Source organism: Cryptosporidium bovis, assembly GCF_009768925.1.
Source record: "Cryptosporidium bovis isolate 45015 chromosome Unknown contig_5, whole genome shotgun sequence".
Classification (NCBI taxonomy): Eukaryota; Apicomplexa; class Conoidasida; order Eucoccidiorida; family Cryptosporidiidae; genus Cryptosporidium; species Cryptosporidium bovis.
In genome coordinates, this window is record NW_027125048.1 from 135,082 (window position 1) to 156,645 (window position 21,564).

The following is a 21,564-nucleotide window of genomic DNA, read 5'->3' on the forward strand; positions in this document are numbered from 1 at the left end:
ATTTAGAATGTCACAAATTAGTGTCTAAGAAATGTGACATATTTTTAGTTACTTCTTGTTTTAGAGATGCCACTAAAAAGCGCAACTATCTCTTTCTGTTTTTTGATATCTCTTTCTTGTGTTTCCCTACTTTTTACATTTTCAGAATTATCAGTCTTTTTAGATTTACAACTGACAATACTCTCCTGTTTTGTGCTATTTTTATAGCCTTCGGGTCCCCATTTACTTGTGATCGTAGAGATATTGGTTCTTGTTGGTTGCGAGATCACTCCGCTAGGCGGAAAACTTTTCGCTTTGAATTTAATGGTTTGACTTTCCTCATGGGGTTCGCCCTCAAATTTGTGTGCGTTGTAGATGTTCTGTAATGTTTCTTGCATTCTTTCAGAAACTACTTCATCGAGATAGACTAGTTCCTGGTCCGTATGCTTCAACTCGGTACTAAGACTTGCTTTTTGGTCGTATTCAAAGGAGTTCTCGATAAAATCGATACTATTGGCATTTAATTTATTTTCTTTTCTCTTTATTCTCGAAAGGTCACTTTTATTTTTATTAATTTTAGATGCGTAATCATTAGAAAGCTTATACTCATTTACAAAATTGTCTAGGAATTTGAGGTTTTTATCAACATTTATTTCTTCACATGATGCATCATATGGAAGGATAAAGTTCAATAGGTTGAAGAACTTAACATTATTGTTGTCTAGGAATTCATTTTTGAATTCCTTATTAAGCAATATAAGTGAGATAAATTCATTATTTCTTTGGCTTATTAAGTTAAATGGGTATTTGAAACACTCTGAAATAATGCCATTATATATCTCATTCATCTTATTTAAATACATTTCTTTCTTTTCAATTTCGAAATTTGTTATTTTATTAGAAACTAATATCGCGTTGGAATAGCATTTCATTATAGCTGAAATGATAATTGATATAGTTTCAGATGATGTTCGGGACTTTAAATTAGATAAATTTAACTCAGGTTCTTTATTGAATGTTTCAGTATTGTTTTGGAATGCTTTAAGGTTCTCTTTTAGACGTACAAATGTATTTGAAAGGAGTTTGGTTGCTTCGTAAATAACCTCAATCGATCTAATATCGCATGTTCCGTTTGGGTCAATAGATCCATATTCACCAATTACCCATATTGCCAAATTATAAAGTATTTCTGGCAAAATATCCAGATGATTCTCAAGAATCTTCGAAAATACGTTACTCGCCTCATTTCTAAATTTTAAATCTTCTAATTCATCACCAGTGGGACCTTCTGCAATTATTTGCGCAATATTGTTTGCCTTATTTCTTCCAACAGTTTCACCTGATAATTCAAATAGTTTAATCATTGTATTTAGGTACCAAAAATATGTTGGTGAAAACCTCTCACTTAGCAAGACAATGTTTTTTACTAAGTCTTCTCTAAAATGACTATCCTTTGATGCAGTTAAATTCTGAATAAGTTTTGAAATAACGACTTCAATATTTTGTGGATTAGTCATCTTACATAGTAAATCGAGTGTACATCTTCTTAGAGTTTCGTCTTTATCTTCAAGACAATCTACTACAACCATCTGATATGGTATTGCATAAGATGGATCTATTTTTGTTATTCTAGTGAGGCATTTTATCCCAATGCACTTTAGATAATTTACCCCAGAATTTAAAAGCTTCGAAATAGTTTCAGTTGTTTGATCCAGTAAATCACTATTAGTATTAATTGATGTTATTGCCTTTGTACAAGAGTCAAATATTGCGAATGAAATATTGCAAGCATTATTTGTAGATTTTATGTTCGGATTTAGGGAAGGATAGACTATTGATTTACCGTTGTATGTCGGCACAAACACTGACGATTCAACTTTCTTGGTGGCATTATAGATGATTTCATAAACTTGATCACCAACGCTTTTGTCAAATGCAACAAGATCAGACAATATATCTAGGATTTTAATTTGTGTCCAAGGTGCTGGAATTGAATGATATTCATAATCTTTTGGAATATTGTTTTCAATAATTTGTTTCAAATTGGCAATTATATATGGAATCAATGGCAAACATAATTTTGGATGGCAAGCATTTATTTTATCTACTAAATAAAGAACTGAGTTGACAACACCTATATCGATATCGCAAAGACCTTTTCTCAATAGGTCATTGTTTTCTTCAATAATTGTCGGCTTCAATTCCATTACCTTTAGAAATAGCAAATATGCCTTTCTTCTAATAATTGGAGTTCGGTGTGAGAGTAATTTTATTAATAGTTCTTCTATTGATGATAATATTTCAGTATTTAGTAAATATGGTAAACTTGACAATGCGGATAAAATGTCAAGTTGATTTCTGCTGGAAAGATCTCTTTGTAATGTATTAATAAGTAATACTAATAACTCGTTGTTCCTATTAAAAAAAATACAACATGCCAAGTATCCTATTCTTTTCACTAGTGCATTCTTCTCATTTGTCATTTTAATTGCATGAATATAAGCAAATGAAGCATCATGCCCCAACATTTCAATGTAAATAGCTCTTATCATGTATTCACGTAGTTTACCAGGTGAAATAGAATGTTCTTGCATTTTTAATTGTAGCATTGTCAATTCATTAATAATGATGTTGTCCTCTTCATGTTTTGAGCGACATTCACCAATAGATTTAACCAAATCAAAAAGTTGTCTTGACGAAAAAGAGTCAACATATTGCATCATAATGTAATTTAATAGTTGTGAGAGGTGACGGTTTTAAATTTGAGAAATAGATATTATAATTTTTGAATTGATACTTTACAAAAATAACAAGGCAATTAATATTATCAATGACTAAACTTTATCCATGTGATTTTAACTCTTAAATTCTACTTAGAACAAAGCAATCTTAACCACACATTTAGCAATAAATTCTTAATGCACCGGAACAATGAATGAGTTAAGCGCCAATCTACCCACACTAGATTTTAGGCTTTTATAATTTTAGTTAATGCTTGGTAAATTTTTCTTATGCAACTAGAATAAGTGAAATTTTGTTAAGCAAGCTGTATAATCAGTTTGGAAGTTTTTTATCATATGTATTTGACACTAGCTTGAACTTTCAGCCCCTTACCTTCTTAATAAAAACAAATTTAGTTTTTAATCTATTAAATTAACTAGTTGCGAGTGTAATAGAAGTTCGTAATTTTATTATGTACATTGAAGAAATAATTCTGGACGGATTTAAGTCCTATCAAAAAAGAACTATTATTGGAAAATTCAATCCAAAATTTAACGCTATAACGGGACTTAATGGGAGTGGTAAATCGAATATTTTAGATTCAATTTGTTTCGTTCTCGGTATAACAAATTTATCACAAATACGTATTAATAAGCTAGAGGAGCTAATATATAAATCAGGTCAGGCAGGAATAAGCAAAGCCTCAGTTTCAATAATTTTTAATAATGAAGACAAATCTAATTCCTCTCCATTATATAGGGACCTTGACAAAATAACGGTAACAAGACAAATTGCAACTGGTGGGAGAAATAGATACTTAATAAATGGGGCAGTTGTTAAACCGATGGATGTTACAAATTTTTTTCATTCAGTGCAATTAAATGTTAGTAGCTCACATTTTTTAATTATGCAAGGAAGAATAACGAAAGTGATTAATATGAAGCCAAAGGAACTGCTTTCGATGATTGAGGAAGCTGCAGGGACAAGAATGTATGAAACTAAAAAGCAACAAAGCTTAAAATTAATTGAGAAAAAGAATAGCAAATTGAATGAGATTAATAGAATGCTAGAGGAGGATATTATTCCTAAATTTGAGAGAATAAAGAAAGAGAAGACTGATTATCTAAAGTGGGCAAGTATTAATGAAGAAGTCGAGCTTTATGAACGCCTTTGTACACTGCACCAGTTCAAACAAATAATAGATGAGACTAATTCAATTGAGTTAAATTTAAAAAATATGAAACTTGAGTTCAATAATTTTGAGAATGAAGTTGATTCTTTGAATAATAAAGTATCTTGCATTCAAAAAATTATTGACAAAGAAGAAGACAAAATGTCTTCTAAATGGTCAATCCCACTTAGAGATTGCAAGGATAAAATATCTTTAATTGAATCTAATGTTAATATGACACAAGTTCAACTGAATGAATTGAATACAGATCTCAAAGATGAAGAAAATACACTTGTTGATATGGTAAAGCAACAAGGTGAAATTCAAGAAAAATTATCTTTTGGAAGAAGCAAGAAAAATGAACCCAACCAATCAGATGAATTCGCTAAAGTCGACACAAGACTAAAAGATCTTAAGAAATTGTTAGAAAATTCAAAAAAAACTCTCCAAGGAATACGTACAGGTTGTGATTCTGTTTCCGAAGATTCAGAACAAAAGTCGCTGCGGCAATCTTTATTTGACACCCAAAAGGAATTAAGTAGTATAGCTGTACAAGAGAAGAAAATTAAGTTAAAAATCGAAGACATGGAGAGAAGTCTTAAACCACTGAAAAACAAAATATCAAAAAACAATTCAAATGGTGGGCAACAAAATTCGAGTATAAGAGATGAATATAATAAATTAAAGGCACATGTAGAGAAACTACAAACTGATGTAGATAGTATGAAAGAAGATGCAGAATTATTTGAAAAGTACAGTTTCGAAAGAAAAAGGTTAAAAATTGATAATGACTCTCTTGAAATTCAGCTTCAGCCCATAGAAATGTTTATTAGAAATATTCAATGTATTTATGATTCTGGGAGTAACGGAGAATTGGCCGTACAGGCACACATAAATAGTGTAGACTTACTTTTTTCACAAAATTTAAACAAAACAAAAGTTAAAGGCTGTGTGTTCGAATTATTTGGTTACAGTGACCCCAAGTATTCAACTGCATTGGAAATGGTCGCTGGAGGAAGGCTCTACAACATGATAGTTGAGAATAGTGAAATAGGAAAACAACTTTTAAATAGTGGATTAATAAAAAAAAGAGTTACACTGATACCATTAGACAAAATCATTGACCCCTCTATATCAGAAAAAACCATTCAACATGCTAAAAAATTGACAAACTGTACTGGTAATGATGATCTTCGAGTGGTTAGTCCAATGAACTTGATTAATTTTAATCAAGAACTTCTTCCTGCAATGAAGTATTGTTTTGGGCATACAATAATATGCGAAGACGAAAATTTTGCAAAAGCTATCACATTCCATCCCGATATTGCTGTAAGGACGGTGACCTTAAAGGGTGATATTTACGATCCAACTGGAACATTATCTGGGGGTTCGAGTACGGGTAATAGTAGGAGTATTATTGAAACATACAGACAATACAATGATATAAGGTTGAAATTGTTAAATAACAACAGAAGAATTGAAGAAATAGATAGAAACCTTTTGCCTAATTTAAGTAAAGCTTCGGAAGTTTATCGTCACTCATTGAGGCAACTTGAAATAAATAATCATCAATTAAAATTACTAGAGGAAAGACTCGAGAAAATAAATGAATATTCGACAGAAGCGATGATGGATGGTATAAAAATGGAAATTGAGGCATTAAAAATTGAACTAACGAACTGTAAAAGAAAAAGTGAGGAGTTAACACAAAATAAATTAAGGTTGGAAACTGAAATAGAAGGGTTCGAAGTCAATAAGGCGTCACGTGAAAAAGAAATAGAAGAGAGCATAGAAGACTACAAAAAAGAAATAAAAAAGTTGACGGTTATACATCAAGACCTGGAAAAAGTAACCTTTTCTTCAAGAATTGAAAAAGAGGTATTAAATAAGGAGTTGGAACAACTGAATGAGAATATAATTAAGAAAAGAACAATTATTGATGAAATTAAAAAGAACTTAGGTGAACAAAATTTAAAGTTAAGTGAACTTCAAAGCGAGTTGAAAGATGCAAATGGTTCATTATTAAAATTACAAAAGGAAATAGAATCAAGTAATGACATTATCAGAGATAATAGAACTGAAATAAAAAAAATAGGAAAAATTATTTCGAAGAAACAAATAGAAATAACCAAAATTTCTCATGAAATATCGACATTGAGTCAAAACCTGACAAAAAAAAATAAGAATAAAGATTCAATGTTAAGGCAATTTGAGTGGCTTCATGATGATAAAATCACTGAAAAATTTGATCTGGAGACGCACAAATATAAAGATTGTATTAAAAAATTGGAGGATCTGCAATGTGAAAAGGACAGTCTTTCCAAAAATATGAATAGAAGAGCTTTAAATATATACGAGAAGGTAAATGCAGAGTGTAATGAATTAATTAACAAGAGGGATATAGTCACCAAAGACAAGGATAAAATTGAAGATGCAATAAATGATTTAGATCAAAAGAAGAAACAAGCGTTGGAAAACACATGGAAGGCAGTAAATGCTTCTTTTGGATCAATATTTAGTACACTATTACCAAATGCAAATGCGGAACTTGTACAATTTATTGATCCTGAAGAGGAATCAGATAATTTATATGGTCTGGAATTCAAAGTTGAGTTAGGCGGTGTTTGGAAAAAGTCATTAACTGAACTTAGTGGAGGCCAAAGGTCACTACTTGCGCTTTCACTCGTCTTAGCAATGCTTAGGTTCAAACCCGCTCCGGTATATATTTTGGATGAGATAGATTCTGCACTCGATCTTGGCCACACACAGAATATCGGTAAAATGATCAAAAACCATTTTCCCAATTCCCAGTTTATTATTGTTTCTCTAAAAGAAGGAATGTTTAATAACGCAAATGTCTTGTTTAGAACAGAATTGATGCACGGGGTCTCAACGGTTAACAGATATGAAAATAACAAACTAGAGGATTTCGAAGACGAGAATCAAGAAATAAACGCGATTGTAAAGGATAAATGTTATAAAGAGAATTCTAATTTGAAGTTACGCAGAAGATCTTAGATAAATGTTTATATTTACCCTTTCAATAATAGGTAATTATTAGCTAGAATTTTTAATAAAAAATATATTCGCAAATTACCGCATAAGATCATTTTTCTTCACGAACATGTGTATATACGATTTATTTACATAGTTAAATTATTAATATTCTTTTTTAATTTAATTTTAGTTACCTTACATATGTGTGTTCTTTAAAAAATCACTTTTTTAAAGAGTCTCTAAAACAATGAATAGCAATAAAATATTGTTATTTCTTATTTTAGCTACTCATATCAGTTTTCATGTTAATTTGGAAATACCTGTATACGGAAGCATTAGTGAACTTGGGTATTACTACATTAAGGTATTTGCCGGATATCCCACTATACAGGTTCAAACATTATTAATAGATACAGGTAGTTCTTTTACGGGCTTTGCATGTAGCGATTGCCTAGAATGCGGATTTCATGAATACAAACCTTATAATGCCTCTTTGTCAAATTCAAAAATATTGAAGTGTAATACGAATACTGGTAAAAATGTGTTGAACAGCAATATAATTAGGAGGTGTAATTGCAGCCAAGAAGGAACGTGCATTTATAGTGTGAAATATTCGGAAGGAAGTAGATTAACTGGGTATTTTATCGAAGATTTTGTTGAATTTGAAAATATGCCACCAATCAGTAGGTGGAATAAAGGTAAAGAAAGAAATAATAGTAGATTAGTTATAGGATGCAATTTATTTGAGCATAAACCGTTTAAACATCAAAAGGCAACAGGAATCATGGGATTGGGAAATTTTAAAACGGTAGATTATTTGAATTCAGTTATAAACAACGTTTTTAACAATAGGTCAGTTCTAAAGAGTGAGCTTGAGGAAATAATATCGATTCACCTAAATAAAAGAGGTGGTAAACTGGTTTTTGGGTATGTTATCAATAATAAACTTAGTAGTGAAATGTCTGAGTTAAAACCAATTCAAAGATGTAGTGATGAAGAAAGGTATTGTGGCTATGTTCGAAATATTAAAATTAATGGTTACAAATTAACAACAGGTAGATCGTCCGAAAATCACTTATATAGAGCAATTTTCGACACGGGGACGACTATTACAGTTTTACCCTCAAATATATATAATAATTTAATCAATCAAATTTTAAAGGTTGTTATAAAATTATATCCGTACATATCTGGATATGACTATATGGATGGAACGACATGCTGGAAAATTTCAAATACTGTTTCTATAAATGAATTTCCAAATTTAGAACTAGAATTCGTGAGAAATCAAAGTGAAAATACCTTAGAGTATTCAACCATTAATTGGACCTCAAATTCTTATTTGTTTATAAATGAAATAATTGATTCTGAAAATAAAATATATTGTTTAGGGATAGTAAGTGATAATGTGAATGATTACTTAAGTGCAGCTTATGATGTTAATTACAATGCACAGAATTATCAAGATGAAATAATATTAGGAGCAACTTTCTTTGTTGATAGAGAGATCTCATTATTTCTAAATAAGGGACAGATTTTAATTGGGAGTACTGATATTGATACTTCTAATATTAACGAAAAGTATTTGCTAGTAAATGATTCAAGTTTCAAAGATAAATATGGAAGAACAAAGCAATTCAATAAGATTTTATCACACGCAAGAAAAATAAATGTTATTCGGAGTGAATTAAAAGATAATCGTGTTTTTAAATTAATATGGAATAAGTTTAAAAGGCATAAATCTTTTCTAACCATTATCATAATATTTAATCCATTTTTTTTGATTTTGATAATAAGAAGTGTTAGAAGAAATAACCTTAATAAATTATCATTAGGTGTTGGCTCAAATTGTAGTAGATAACAAACTATTTTTCATTTATATATGTAAAACAATTACTAGATGTATATTTTCATGAAAAGCGGAGCAAATTGAATTTGTATTTTATTCAATAATATAGGGTAAGGAAAAATAGGATTTTTTATCTTAATATTAGGTATATTAGTGAAACTTCAAAATCTTAATCCGATAAAGATATTTATCAATAATATTTCCGAAAAAAAGAAATACTTTTTTTAATAATTCGAGGCGCATTGGTTTTTATTTTTTTTTTTTGTAAATATAACCGAGACGGAAGAATATTGAAATATTTGACACACAAATTGAAACTTATCATTTTGATAGTGTTATTGTATATAATACAATATCTTGTGCAATGTGTATTAAACAGGAGATATAAATTTACTTTTAGCAAATATGGAGAAAAAAACAGTTGATAGAATAGTCTATGTTAATCGCATGGCTAAACATGGTAACTCAGTAATTAATGAAAATAATAATAGGAACAAAACAACTAAGTTTACTGTTTTCTCATGTATTATTTTCACATTATTTTTGTTTTTGAGACATCGAATGATCCTTCGAAAAACTTATGAGGAACAAAAAATGTCACTCTTTAGTGAAACAGGATTTTACTATTCTTTTTATGAGGAAATAGTTGGCTCTCCTACAAATATTTTTAGTACAATAATAGATAAAATGATTTTTGATGAAAGAACTGAATATCCAGATACTATTAATTCTATTTCAAGATTTAATATTTATCAAGAAATTTGTTTGGGAATAACATATAGATTAATAAGGGAGATATTCTTTAGAGCAAAATACTTTTTATCATTGTTATATTCGATAAAATTTGAAAAACATTCTTTTAGCGAAGCAATATTAAGAAATATTGATTATAAGTCAAGGTATTTTAACACTTTTATTTCACCATTCAACTTTTATTATTACGTTATAAACACAATTCTAGGAATTGGAATGGGTTTTCTGTGTGGTACAAGTACATACATTTCTAATGGATCTTATATAAGTGGCCTCGTTTGTATGGGATTTTTGTTTGGAAATTTTCAGTTAAGACTTCTTTCTAGAATTTCAAGTTTACCTTTGAGAGAAAATTTTGCATTACCTATTATTTGGATAAATAATCTTATTCTTATTTCAATTTTTAAAGGAAAAAAAAAGATGAATAAAAAATGGGTTTTGTTTTTCATCACTTCCCTAATTCAACTTGAATTTTGGCAATTCTCTGTCTTTATAATTGCGACCCAAATGGTTTCAGCTTTTATAATTTATTTGCTTGGTTATGAACATAATGTTTTCGAAATGAAGCTTGTAAACATGATAAAAATTCATCTTCTTTCTTTAGTATGCTCATATTTACTGCACTTTTTCAACAATTATATCTTATTTTCACTTGCAATGTCAGTGGGTATTTCTATATTTTTATCAATTTTGGTAACTCGTATATTTTTAAATCGTGGTAAAAATACCGAGTTCTCTTTTTTCAGTTCATTTTTTACTGGTATATTTTCTCTTGTAATATTCATTTTGATAAACAAAATTACATCTCCATTTTCAAACGGTGATACACATGTTTATGACATGTTAAAGTCTTTACTTTTCGGCAAAGAATTTAATAACTTTGACACAATGATTTACAAGATGGGTGGGTCCGAGTTTTCCTGGATAACTAAACAGCAATTGAAAATGATACATAATTCAGGAGTATTGTACTTTTTCTTACCAAATATTTTTTTTATTTTAACAATGATTATTATGGATTTAATTAAAAGTATTTATAGTTTAAATAAAAGTTATTCTAAGACAGAATATTTTAAACATAATAATTCTATGTTAACCTACGAAACGAAATGTTCTGATGACGAAGTTTCTCTGTATTCATCGTCCTCTAGATCGTCAATTTATTCTTCCTCTACTTCATCTTCCCCAAAATCTACAACAATGTCTGTTAATGACTGGAAAACTTGCAATGAGTATTTAATTGAGCAAGATTATTCAGTTTTGAAAAAAACTGATAAAAAAGACGCTGTCTATATGCCTTTGGACACATCGGATGAGAATGCTACTTATGAATTGCAAGAAACGAGACTCGAAACATATATACTTTATTTTTTTATTCAGACTATTTTTTTTTGTATGCTTGCAATTATAATTTCGAGGTTAAGAGTTTTAGCAATACCATATATTTCAATATTTGCAGCTTTGCTGGCTTCAAAATCTTACTTACTTTTCCTAAAAAATTATTACAAAGATGTTTATTTAACGATTTTCAATAAGAGATCAAATGAATATTCAAATATTAGAACATCAAAAGTTAAAAGAGGCAATTTTGTGGTAAAAATGATATCTAACTTATTATTTTTATCATTGGTTCTATTTATGCTTTCCATTTCGTTCTTGAGATTTCCATTGAGTGAGTTGAAATCTGGATTAATTTCAGAAAATAATTCTTCTCCATCAAAGTCTAGATTAGTTGATTGGATAAACACAAACCTACCAGATGGAACACCAATACTCGCAGATATGGTGGTTAGTTCAACTTTAAGATTAATGACAAATGCAAGGATAGTTACGCATCCACAATATGAACATATCAAAATAAGAGAAAGGACTCAGTTTATTTATTCAATTTCAGCCTGTATCCCAATTAAGGAACTTTATGAAACAATGGAAAAAATTTACAAGACAGAATATTTATTATTAAGCATTTATAGATGTGCTACCCCAAACAATATAGACGGCACTATAACAGTCGTCGAAGTCACTGAGTATTTAGATAATATCAAACATAGGTGCAATAATCAAGAAAATATATTCCAAAGAACGTGCTGGAGAATCCAACTTGATAATAATTCAAGATATTTTGAGCTCGTTTATAGAAATGCACAGTATTCGATTTACAGAAGAATCGGAAGAACCGAAATAGGTATAGACTTACTAAAATCAAACAATGAACATGACGTTTTAAATAACTATTCACAATTTCCTTATAATAGAAAGCTTTTAGATTGGTCAGAGAGTTGGAAACCCTGGATAGTCAATAATTGCATAGAAAATGACAAATTCTGCCCTCAGAATATAGTTGATTATGCAAGAATGATAATAGATATTTATAATTTAATTGATGTGTCAAAACTCATTTATGAAAAGGCAATATCATTATACCCAAATAATGGTTACGTAATCTATAATTACGCAGAATTCCTCGATTATGATTTTGGTGGAAACCATGAATCGATACAAAAATATTACAATAAATCAATAAATATATTAGGTAGAATTTCCATTCCTGAATTTGGTTTAGATAAAACCGGTATTAATCCAGGTTTTGCTCTTAAGATGATTATAGGATTTATACTTTACAATGAACAAACAACTGGTAGGAACATGAAAAATGTAATTTCTTCGTTAGAGTTAATTATTGAGAACAAAACAATCAAGGAAATTGCACTAAATCTAGATAATCTAGACAAAAATGGTTTAATCGAATATTTAAATGATAACATTGTAGATATCAATTATGACATGTGCTTGAGGAATTTGGCATATAACATTTGTATGATTTCCTCGTATTTAAAATCATTAGAAATTGAAAGTAAAGATATATTGACAAAACAAAAAAAATACCCTAATTGGTTAATAAATAAGATTTATTCAAGATTATGGAAATTTTCAAATTTAATTGATCCGAACAATGCCTGCATTGTGAAGTATTGGAGTTTGTTCAATAATAACGTGAACAAGGGAAATCTGGACTATATATATAGTTTCATTTTAGGCTAGAAGTAAAAATTGACATTAACGATGTATTATGTTTTCAATATCATTAATTATGAAAAAAATAGTATCTCTTAGTTTTGCCCTGGATTTGTTTTCGAAATAGTTTTTGATTTTGTGAATATAATTCTCCAAAACATTTGATTCTTTTGTTAGAGAAACAATTACTTGTTTAATTGAACCATTATCTGATTTTCTATCTGAAAGCAATATTAACTTAATTAAATTTAGAACGATTAATAATACTTCACTTTTAGAAAGCTCATTCTCAAGTGTGTCGCATTCTAACAAATATTCAAGTGAAATTGAGATAGTTCTATTCAAATCCATATATAATATAGCTCCGCATTTCCGATTGTTAATTTCTTCCCACCATATCTCACGTATCTTACTTATTAACCCAACAGTAACTTTTCCTGAAAAAGGATTTTTTAATGCCAACTTCTTGTGAAACTCAACATTGATGTAAAAAAGATTAAATAATGTATCGTAGTCATAACATTTTTTAAGTGAGTAAGTTATTTTATCAAATAAGTATGGATAAAGTTCATTCATACTATTGATTTTAGAATCTAATATGGATTCATCTCTGTACCTAGTAAAAGAATAAAATATATGTTTAATTAGTATATTTTGGTGCCAATTTAATCCGTATATTGTCTGAAACGAACAAGGTATCAATTTTTTACAGTCGATTAAATTATCAAGGTTACTTTCCAATAAATAGTATGCCTTTTCTTGTAATCTATTTTGTATTAATATGTGAAATTTTTTAGTATAATAACTGTCAGCGAGTATGCCTTTCTGCAAAAATGTGTTGAAATACGATAACAATATATCCTCATTTTTTTTCCTACTATGATTCAACTCATACCCATACATACAAGTATCACAATATATTAAAAATATAGTGACGGTTCTAAAAATGATGCTGAGTCTAGATGGTAAAGAAATGATTTGCCTTGGATAAATTTTGTCACACAAATTCGGATAACTTTCTTCTAATATTACAAATAATGAGTATGAATAGCATGCAAGGGAGAGTGGTGTAACGTCCAAATCACCAGGCTGAGATTCGACATCAGTAATACAAATAGGAATGTTGCTTAAAATATCTATAATTGTCTGTGGGGCCACATTGCTGATATAATAACACAGTTGAAAAATAATCTTAGTCCAACAAGCAAATATCGTATTTGAATTATGATTTGAGTTAGGGTTTTCACAAGAAAGGATTTGGCTAATAATCGAATTTGTAGAGTTGTGAGATAGGTTAGAGGCTAACTTTGGCCTATGTAATCTCTTGTTCTTGGAATTTGAATTATCAAACGATATTTCAATATCGTGTACATCAATTAGAATAAGCTTTTCCAATGTTTTCATTAAGAATGAATAAATGGTATGTTGCGTTACATTAATACTATTTTCGTAATTATCTGAATTAAAGATTCCAATTTCTTGACTTTTATATTCAGCATCATATTTGTTATCGGAAAGACAATCCAATATCAATTGAATAATATTATTTAGTAGATACTCCAAAAATCTAATTTCTGCAATGATACAGTATTTTGGAGATGATTTTGTCGATTTTGCACAAGAACAAGTATAAAGAGAGTTACAATCTGTATCATAAATAAGTTTTCTAAGAGTTAAGGAACAAACTGTTGTTAGAAATTGTGCTTTGTTCCTTTTCATTCTTGAAATACATAATATTGAACAATGTAAACCTAAATAACGAAAAAATCTTGGTAGCTCACATTTTTCTTCGGACAAGGAAGTTAATTTTATATCTTTAACAATACCATCATTATTTTCTTGATTTTGGTTGTGATTATATTCAGAAGTTATAGGTAAAGTTACTGAACCCAGTATAATCTCAACAAAAATAACATAGCATTCTTTAGGAGAGCACTTTTGAGATATTTTAATTGCGAGTTCACGGAATAATTCCCAAAATTTGTTTTCAATTGAGTAACCTTCTGCTTTGTAAAATGGATTTTCCGATTTAGAATAACAGTTGTCAGGAAATCTCAAAATTTTTGAGCTTTTATCAAAAACTATTGATAAAATATCTGGGGAAACATAACATAGGTGGGGTGAAATATGTGTTTTAGAATTTATGTGTTCTAAAATATAGTTGCAAATTTCAGTCAATCTCCCAATTGCCAAATAATAATTACTTTCTGAACCTAACCAGGAAAGTATTTGGTAGTAAATTTCAGATACTTCTTCCGTTTTTTCTCCATATTCAATGTATTTTCTAAGAGATATTGGTATATCCGTCATAAATATAAAATATTTGACAACAACAATGTCAGGACTAGTACCTAAAGTATAGAGAAGGTCAGGTTGCCGCAATTTGTGTTTTTTCATTAACAAAAATAAAATTGTTGGTATAACTTCATAAACATTAATTATTCATCAATAATTAATAAGTTATATTAAAATTGATAACCCTAATGGATACTAAATTGAGTTGATGAACAATTTTAAATGTACACACAAAAAAATAAACATGTAGGAGGCGAACGTGCTACTTTTTTCTACTACCAACTGTTTTTGAAAAAAAAAAGTTAAGTATATCTGGTATGTGGGTGACCAAGGACTATCAAAAATTATATATTAATTGAATGTTTTGAGATATTTGTATTTTTTCCGTTTAAAATATCATTTTCAAAGCTATAAAACTTGCAACAATTCCCGCTGAGACCTATTTTTTTTACATATTGAAAGGTATTTGTACTAGATTTAACGAATTCATAATGTTAGATCACTCATTTGAGGAAAACACATGCACTTTTGATAAAAGAGAAGTTGTATTGGGCGTGGATGAGGCAGGAAGAGGCCCGGTTTTGGGGCCAATGGTATATGCATGCCTATACTACCCAAAGGAGAATGAGGAAATGCTAAGAAAGTTTGGGGTTGACGGTAAGTAATAATGATTATAAAGTATGGACAACATTACGGCTATTTTTTAGACTCCAAAAAGTTAACTTCCAGTAATAGGGACAAAATAAATGTGAGAATTAGAAAGGAAACTGACAAGTTTGGTTGGAGAATACATTCAATATCCCCTGAATATTTGAGTTGCGAAATGCAAAAAAGGTGAGTCAACAATTCTCAATTTGATATTTTAATTTTAATTTTGAGTAAACAGAAGAAAGCGCAATTTAAATGAAATTTCACACATTGCAACAATAAGTAAGTTGCTTTCCAGACAAACATAATGAACATTTACTGAAAGTAGTAGATTTAATAACTTCTGTAATAAATAACGGTGTTAATGTGAGAGAGATATACATCGACACTGTTGGACCACCTGAAACTTACAAAGATAAATTAAAACAAATATTTCCTAATATTGATATAGTTGTAAAACCAAGGGCGGATTCACTTTTTACATCCGTTAGCGGTGCATCTATCTTGGCAAAGGTTAAAAGAGACGATTTTTTGTTGAATTGGTGGGATCAGCCTGGTGTTGATAAATGTGATTTAAACGGGAATGACATAAGCAAATATGAACAAGGAAGTGGATACCCAAGTGATCCGAAAACGAAGGAATTTCTTAAATTGACTTTTAATCCTATATTTGGCTTTCCTAATATTGTACGCTTTTCATGGTCAACAGCCATTGATTTTATAAATAAAGATGGATATGAGGTTATTTGGGATTCGTTAGAGAGTGGCGAGGACAATCAAGAAAAGATTTTTTTTAAAAATCCAAAGAAAAAAAGTAAGTTTTGCAACAAAATTATCAATTAAACTTGTAATTATCGCATGTGTCAAATTATTATTCATACGACCCACGCCAAATTTGCCACGAAAAAAAAGGTATTCAATGTGACCCCGAGTCTCTTAATTCACGTAAACTCTCAAGAATGAAGCGACTATTCAGTAATTTATGAAATTAAGTAGCTTTAAATATTAATTACTTAGATACTCTGGTTTGAATTCAACAGTGTTTTGATTAGTAAAATAATTTATACTCTGGTCTTGCCACTTACGAGTACATTCTTTTTTGATGATTTACAACTATCGCCTAAACGACACAGAGTGGCGGGCACTCTTTTTTTTTACAGATAATAATTCACAAATTATGTAAATAATTTACTAATAGACAAAAATTTATATCTCAAAAATAAGATTTGGGAGTGTGCTTTATATCATAATAGTTATATACTAGTTATATTTCTATTATATCCCTCCACAATTTTCTTTGATAATTTAGGAGTATACACACAGTTATAACTCGACAAGGAAACTTCAAAAAGAGCCAAATAATAAATTCATTGCCCAAAAATAATGGCTAGAAGGGCAAAGAACTCAGTAAACTTAACATTTCAGGTAGATGACTCTGGGCAAACCAGGTTGGATCTTGATCATGGAGTAAAATCAACTATCTCTTTGAGGAATGTTTCAAAGTCGAATGACTTGAAAACAAGTTTCGATGGTGTAAAAACAAGATCAATGTACAAACAAGTCAATAAAAACGAAAAGCATAATGAAATTGATGAAATGGGAGTCTCCTCTCCAAAGAAAAAAACAAAGCAGAGTAAGAAGAAAATTGTAGAATCTGATATAATTGACAGAATAGAAGATGACACAATAGGCAATTCTAAGCAAAATACTAATATTGAAGGTACAAACATTAAAAAGGGCAATAAAATATTTATTAATGATGATGGCGATTTTGATACTGTTAATGAAAAAACAGAGAGTACTGAAATAGACATAGGATTGGATAGTTTGCTACCACCGACCGCTCCTGAGTCGCAAGTATCATCACCTATTAAAACTAATGATAAATGTGATTCACTTTGTTCTCCATCAGAATTTTTTCAAACTCACAGAGAAACAAAAATACTTAATTTATTAAGAGCAGAATATAATAGTGATTTGTCTCTCTATGGTGATATTATCTCAGGCAATAATAGACACAAACTTGAAGGGTTAATGAATATTAAACTACCTAAAAAATATGAATATTTGCTTAATATCTTTCAGGGTTTAGAAATAGTTTTGAGACTGTTAGAAAGAAGGCAAAAACCATTTTTTTATCCATCTTTAGTTAAAGAGCAAGTAGAAAATGTGACAAAAAAAGTTTTTAATCTTGACAATCTACAAAAATTATTGTGGATTGCACCTCAATTGATATCTGTTAGATGGTGCAAATTAACTAAATATGAGTTGGCATCTAGACATTCTAGTGCTGATGAAAAGAATTTTTTTGATGGGTATGAATTGGAAATAATTATGAACCAAGGTATAAGTAATCCAATTGATAGAGTTTCAAATTTAAGTATTAATGATAGAGTTAATACATTAAAGTTGATTATTTTAAATTTAGTACTTCTGCAACAGGAGGATCATCTTAAAGATAATCTCTCAGGCGAGATTAATGTTAGCACAAAACTATTGGATTTAACTGATTGGTCTAGCCTTTTCAATATTGAAAGTTGCTTGGATATTCCAAAAGCAAAACTTCCACTAAAAGAAAGAAGTGATAATAAATTATTTGGAAGTTCAGAAAGCAGGATAAAAAGTTTGAGTGTAACACCAAATGTAAGAAGTCTATATAAGCTTAAAATGGTTAGTAGTATTTCAAATATAGAGGATTATCTAGATAACAAGGGACAAAGTAATAGAAGATCGCTCTCCGTAGATGAAAAAAAGGTGGATTTAGATTATGACAGAGATGTAAAAACGCCCACAAAGAATAATAAGATTATTGTGACAAAAAACTCAAAAGAAGATGATGATTTATCTTTTTCATCAAAAGTATCTGCATTAAAATCAGAAACCTATACAACTCCAAGAAGAAGCTTTCGTTCGTCAGCTTTGCTATCACGCTCAATTTCACCAATAATTTCAACTCCAAAGACTCAAAATCATATTTCACAGCCCAAGTGTCCAAAACCTGTAGCAATTCATTCTAAAAATAGGAATTTATTGACACCTTCACAAAGAGAACTTCTATTTACAGTAAAAAGACGTGAAAAAATAAAAGAAATAAGCAAATTAATTAATGTAGAGGACGATGAGTACAATATAAAGCTTGAACAACTAAAAAATGAGCTTTGGACGGTTCAACAAATTTCGTTTATATTTTTGCACTCAAGAAAGTTTATACCAACAACCCAACTACCACTATTGGCAAAGCGTTTAACAACCTATGCAAGAAATTGCCCTTCAGTTAAGCAAGTTGAGAATTCTATTATGAGCTTATCTGATAAATTTCCGGAAATGATAAAGTTATGTGATTCAACTGTCGATAAAGGAATAAAACTAGTTAAACTAAAAATAAACGAAGAAAGTGTAGTGGAAATTATACAAAAATTGACAGAAGAAAAAAACTCAGTTATAAGATCGAGAGAAGAGTTTAGGTTAAATACAATATCTAGTTTTCAAAGAGATTAAAACTAAAAAAATGGACTAAAATTGGTATCTATTTTTAATTATGTTTCTTTTTATAAACCTAATGAGGAGTGTGCTGCAATTCTAACTGTTTTTGGCTTGGAATGAGATTGTAGAACTTTAAGTTTTGCTTTTATTACCTCAATACGCTTAGAATTTATCTCTGATTTGTTGTAAAGATCTCTATATAGACTGTAAATATAATTTGCAATTGGATCTTTTGATTGGTAATTTTTTATAAATCTTCTTGGCTCATTCAATGGTGGAATAAACTGAGCCATTTTCGGGTCTGATTGATAAGACGATAGAGAATCTTCAAAAAAAGTGAGTCTGTTTTGAACATCTTTACAATTTCTGGATATACATTCCATCATCTCTCCTATATCATTGTACGGTATTCTTGCTCTACTGCTAAGAGCACCCCTTGCTGCTAGATCCTTTAAATCAAGCCCCAAGAGGTTTTCAATACCATTTTCTTCAATACTAATTTCGTCTAAAGTATTTTTATTTTTTAAATTTGAATTTTGCCTTGCATTCCTCTTCTCATTTTCTGTATGATTTTTTGCAATTCTTAATGTTCCCCTACCAGGTATTTCTGCAAGACCATGAAAATCTATTAGTTCAGAATCATCCATCCTGACCTTGTCTGAAATTGGATTTCCTTTCTTGTCTCTATATGAATATATTGATCTCGGAATATCAGATGAGGGGTCTGGAATGTCATCTAATAGTGGTGCCTCATTTACCTTGTGAAACACACTAAACCCATGGTTATCTTTAGTTACTTGGATTTTGTTGTTTATTGTGTTTTTTATATTTGAGTTGTAGTTACCATAGATTGTATCTTTTGTTCTTAAAGACTCGATTTTTGCTCCTATATCATGTTCTGAAGGTATGAAGAGTGTGCCGTAATAATCTAATAGTCCGTCCTTAAGATCAGTAATTGTAGTTCCAATATCTGTAATTACACCCAAGTGAGGCCATCGTTCTTCTGCAGGTGTGTTGTTTGGTAGTGGTGGTTTTTTATATTCTTCAAATGATCTTATTGTAGATGGTGATAGCTTTATATTTTCTGTATTTGATAAAGCATTTCCAGTACTCAAACTGCTCAAATTTTGTTGAATTCCTTTTATATTATCACCAATAGGAGACTCACCAAGCTTAAGTGTTTCCTGTTTTTTCATATTATCGCTTTTATTATGTTACATTTATTTCAATTAAAAAAAGTCTTCTCTGTGAATTTTAATTTTAAATAAACTTTTCCGCGTTTGCATGTGAAAAGGGTGCATGTGCATTATTTAAAATAGTACCGTCGACATAATTATGCTTTGGTGGGGTAAGCAAGAGTTTATTAATCCACAATAGTAATTAATGAATTATAAACTAGTTATTTTATACCAATAATATAAAATTAAAATTTCACATTTTGAGTAACAAAATTAAGACTTAACTTTTTTTTAAGTAATTGTTCCAAACAACTGCAAAAAGTCAGGCGGGAGAACAATAACTGTAATTGTCACAAATCATTGGAACATTAAAAGAATTAATTATTTAATCAATATATTGTTGATATTAAGTTATCACTGACATGATTAGATCATCTGAATTCTGGGACAAGGAGTCAAAAGCACCCCTTTTAAAAAGAAATGCCAACTTATTTTCTAATGAATTAAAGGAAGCAGAAGAACACATAAAAAGAGCTGAAAGTTGGCTAGAAATTGCTCTTAGCCCAAGCCAAGAGATTAGATCAATTAACGAAGGCCATAATGAATATAAAGATGTATATGACATAAATTTGATTCCACTAAACCAAGGAATTGAAATAAAATTACTCGATAATACAAACGATCCTGAAATGAATAGGATTTTTAAATTGGATGCTGAAAGGACATTTACTGATGAAGAAAATAGAATGAAAATGATAAAAGTATTAAGTACCATTTATCAGGAAATAAAAGATTATCATCAAGGTCTTGGATTTGTTGTTGCATTCCTACTTCTCCAATTGAAACCAGAAGATACAGTTCGTTTAGCCTTATCTTTAAATAGATATTATTTACCTGGATATTTTAAAACTGCCCCATTTAACTACGTGAGAGATGCAAAGGTTTTTGAAAGGCTATTATTAAAGAGATATCCAGAAGTTGCAAAGAAAATTGAGGATTCTGCTTGCGCTGAAGCATTCTGTTCTAAATGGTTTGTAGGATTGAACGTTCACGTATTACCTTTCCCTGCTCTTTGTAAATTTTTTGAAATACTACTTTCAAAAGGCAATATATTCTTATTTCAATTTGGTCTATCTATTGTGGACGTTTGTAGGGTGGACATATTGAATGCAAAAGATACGTCTGAGGTATTGGAAATTCTACGTCTTGATGAAAAAAAATATCACGACTTAATGGAACACAAAGAATATGAATCAGATGTGAAACCCGGGAGTTTTTTCATTTACATTGTTGAAAATGCACTCAACTTAGAAGTTACTGAAGATGAAATCAACGAACTTAGACAGACCGTTGTTGCGGAAATGAAGTTACAAGAAGAAAAAAGGAAGCAAAAAGAGGCAGAATTGAATTTTGATGACGATGAAATTGTGTTTTCAGATGAAGAATAACACACAAGAGATTAGAAAACTCAAAAA

The 21,564-nt window shown here is 29.7% G+C and overlaps 9 protein-coding genes across 9 annotated transcripts; 6 read left to right on the forward strand and 3 right to left on the reverse strand.

Annotated features, from left to right (window-relative positions):
* Nucleotides 1-44: 44 nt before the first annotated feature.
* FG379_003043 (uncharacterized protein) lies at nt 45-2,702 on the reverse strand (the record flags this gene model as incomplete). The annotated part of the gene is made up of 1 exon (XM_067328673.1): nt 45-2,702. One exon carries the CDS (start codon nt 2,700-2,702, stop codon nt 45-47), a length of 2,658 nt encoding a protein of 885 aa, XP_067182255.1.
* Nucleotides 2,703-3,172: 470 nt separating this feature from the next.
* Nucleotides 3,173-6,889, forward strand: FG379_003044 (SMC2 protein; the record flags this gene model as incomplete). The annotated part of the gene is made up of 1 exon (XM_067328674.1): nt 3,173-6,889. One exon carries the CDS (start codon nt 3,173-3,175, stop codon nt 6,887-6,889), a length of 3,717 nt encoding a protein of 1,238 aa, XP_067182256.1.
* A 226-nt stretch (nt 6,890-7,115) lies between these two features.
* FG379_003046 (membrane associated aspartyl protease with a transmembrane domain at the C-terminus) lies at nt 7,116-8,729 on the forward strand (the record flags this gene model as incomplete). The annotated part of the gene is made up of 1 exon (XM_067328676.1): nt 7,116-8,729. One exon carries the CDS (start codon nt 7,116-7,118, stop codon nt 8,727-8,729), a length of 1,614 nt encoding a protein of 537 aa, XP_067182258.1.
* A 393-nt stretch (nt 8,730-9,122) lies between these two features.
* On the forward strand, nt 9,123-12,512 carry FG379_003047 (uncharacterized protein; the record flags this gene model as incomplete). Its single annotated transcript, XM_067328677.1, has 1 exon — nt 9,123-12,512. One exon carries the CDS (start codon nt 9,123-9,125, stop codon nt 12,510-12,512), a length of 3,390 nt encoding a protein of 1,129 aa, XP_067182259.1.
* A 15-nt stretch (nt 12,513-12,527) lies between these two features.
* FG379_003048 (uncharacterized protein) lies at nt 12,528-14,795 on the reverse strand (the record flags this gene model as incomplete). The annotated part of the gene is made up of 1 exon (XM_067328678.1): nt 12,528-14,795. One exon carries the CDS (start codon nt 14,793-14,795, stop codon nt 12,528-12,530), a length of 2,268 nt encoding a protein of 755 aa, XP_067182260.1.
* A 476-nt stretch (nt 14,796-15,271) lies between these two features.
* FG379_003049 (ribonuclease HI large subunit) lies at nt 15,272-16,271 on the forward strand (the record flags this gene model as incomplete). Its single annotated transcript, XM_067328679.1, has 4 exons — nt 15,272-15,437; nt 15,488-15,614; nt 15,667-15,710; nt 15,760-16,271. 4 exons carry the CDS (start codon nt 15,272-15,274, stop codon nt 16,269-16,271), a joined length of 849 nt encoding a protein of 282 aa, XP_067182261.1.
* Nucleotides 16,272-16,811: 540 nt separating this feature from the next.
* FG379_003050 (uncharacterized protein) lies at nt 16,812-18,926 on the forward strand (the record flags this gene model as incomplete). Its single annotated transcript, XM_067328680.1, has 1 exon — nt 16,812-18,926. The coding sequence occupies one exon, from the start codon at nt 16,812-16,814 to the stop codon at nt 18,924-18,926; it is 2,115 nt and encodes a 704-aa protein (XP_067182262.1).
* Nucleotides 18,927-18,976: 50 nt separating this feature from the next.
* FG379_003051 (uncharacterized protein) lies at nt 18,977-20,107 on the reverse strand (the record flags this gene model as incomplete). The annotated part of the gene is made up of 1 exon (XM_067328681.1): nt 18,977-20,107. One exon carries the CDS (start codon nt 20,105-20,107, stop codon nt 18,977-18,979), a length of 1,131 nt encoding a protein of 376 aa, XP_067182263.1.
* A 404-nt stretch (nt 20,108-20,511) lies between these two features.
* Nucleotides 20,512-21,537, forward strand: FG379_003052 (TBC domain containing; the record flags this gene model as incomplete). Its single annotated transcript, XM_067328682.1, has 1 exon — nt 20,512-21,537. The coding sequence occupies one exon, from the start codon at nt 20,512-20,514 to the stop codon at nt 21,535-21,537; it is 1,026 nt and encodes a 341-aa protein (XP_067182264.1).
* Between the last annotated feature and the right edge of the window lie 27 nt (nt 21,538-21,564).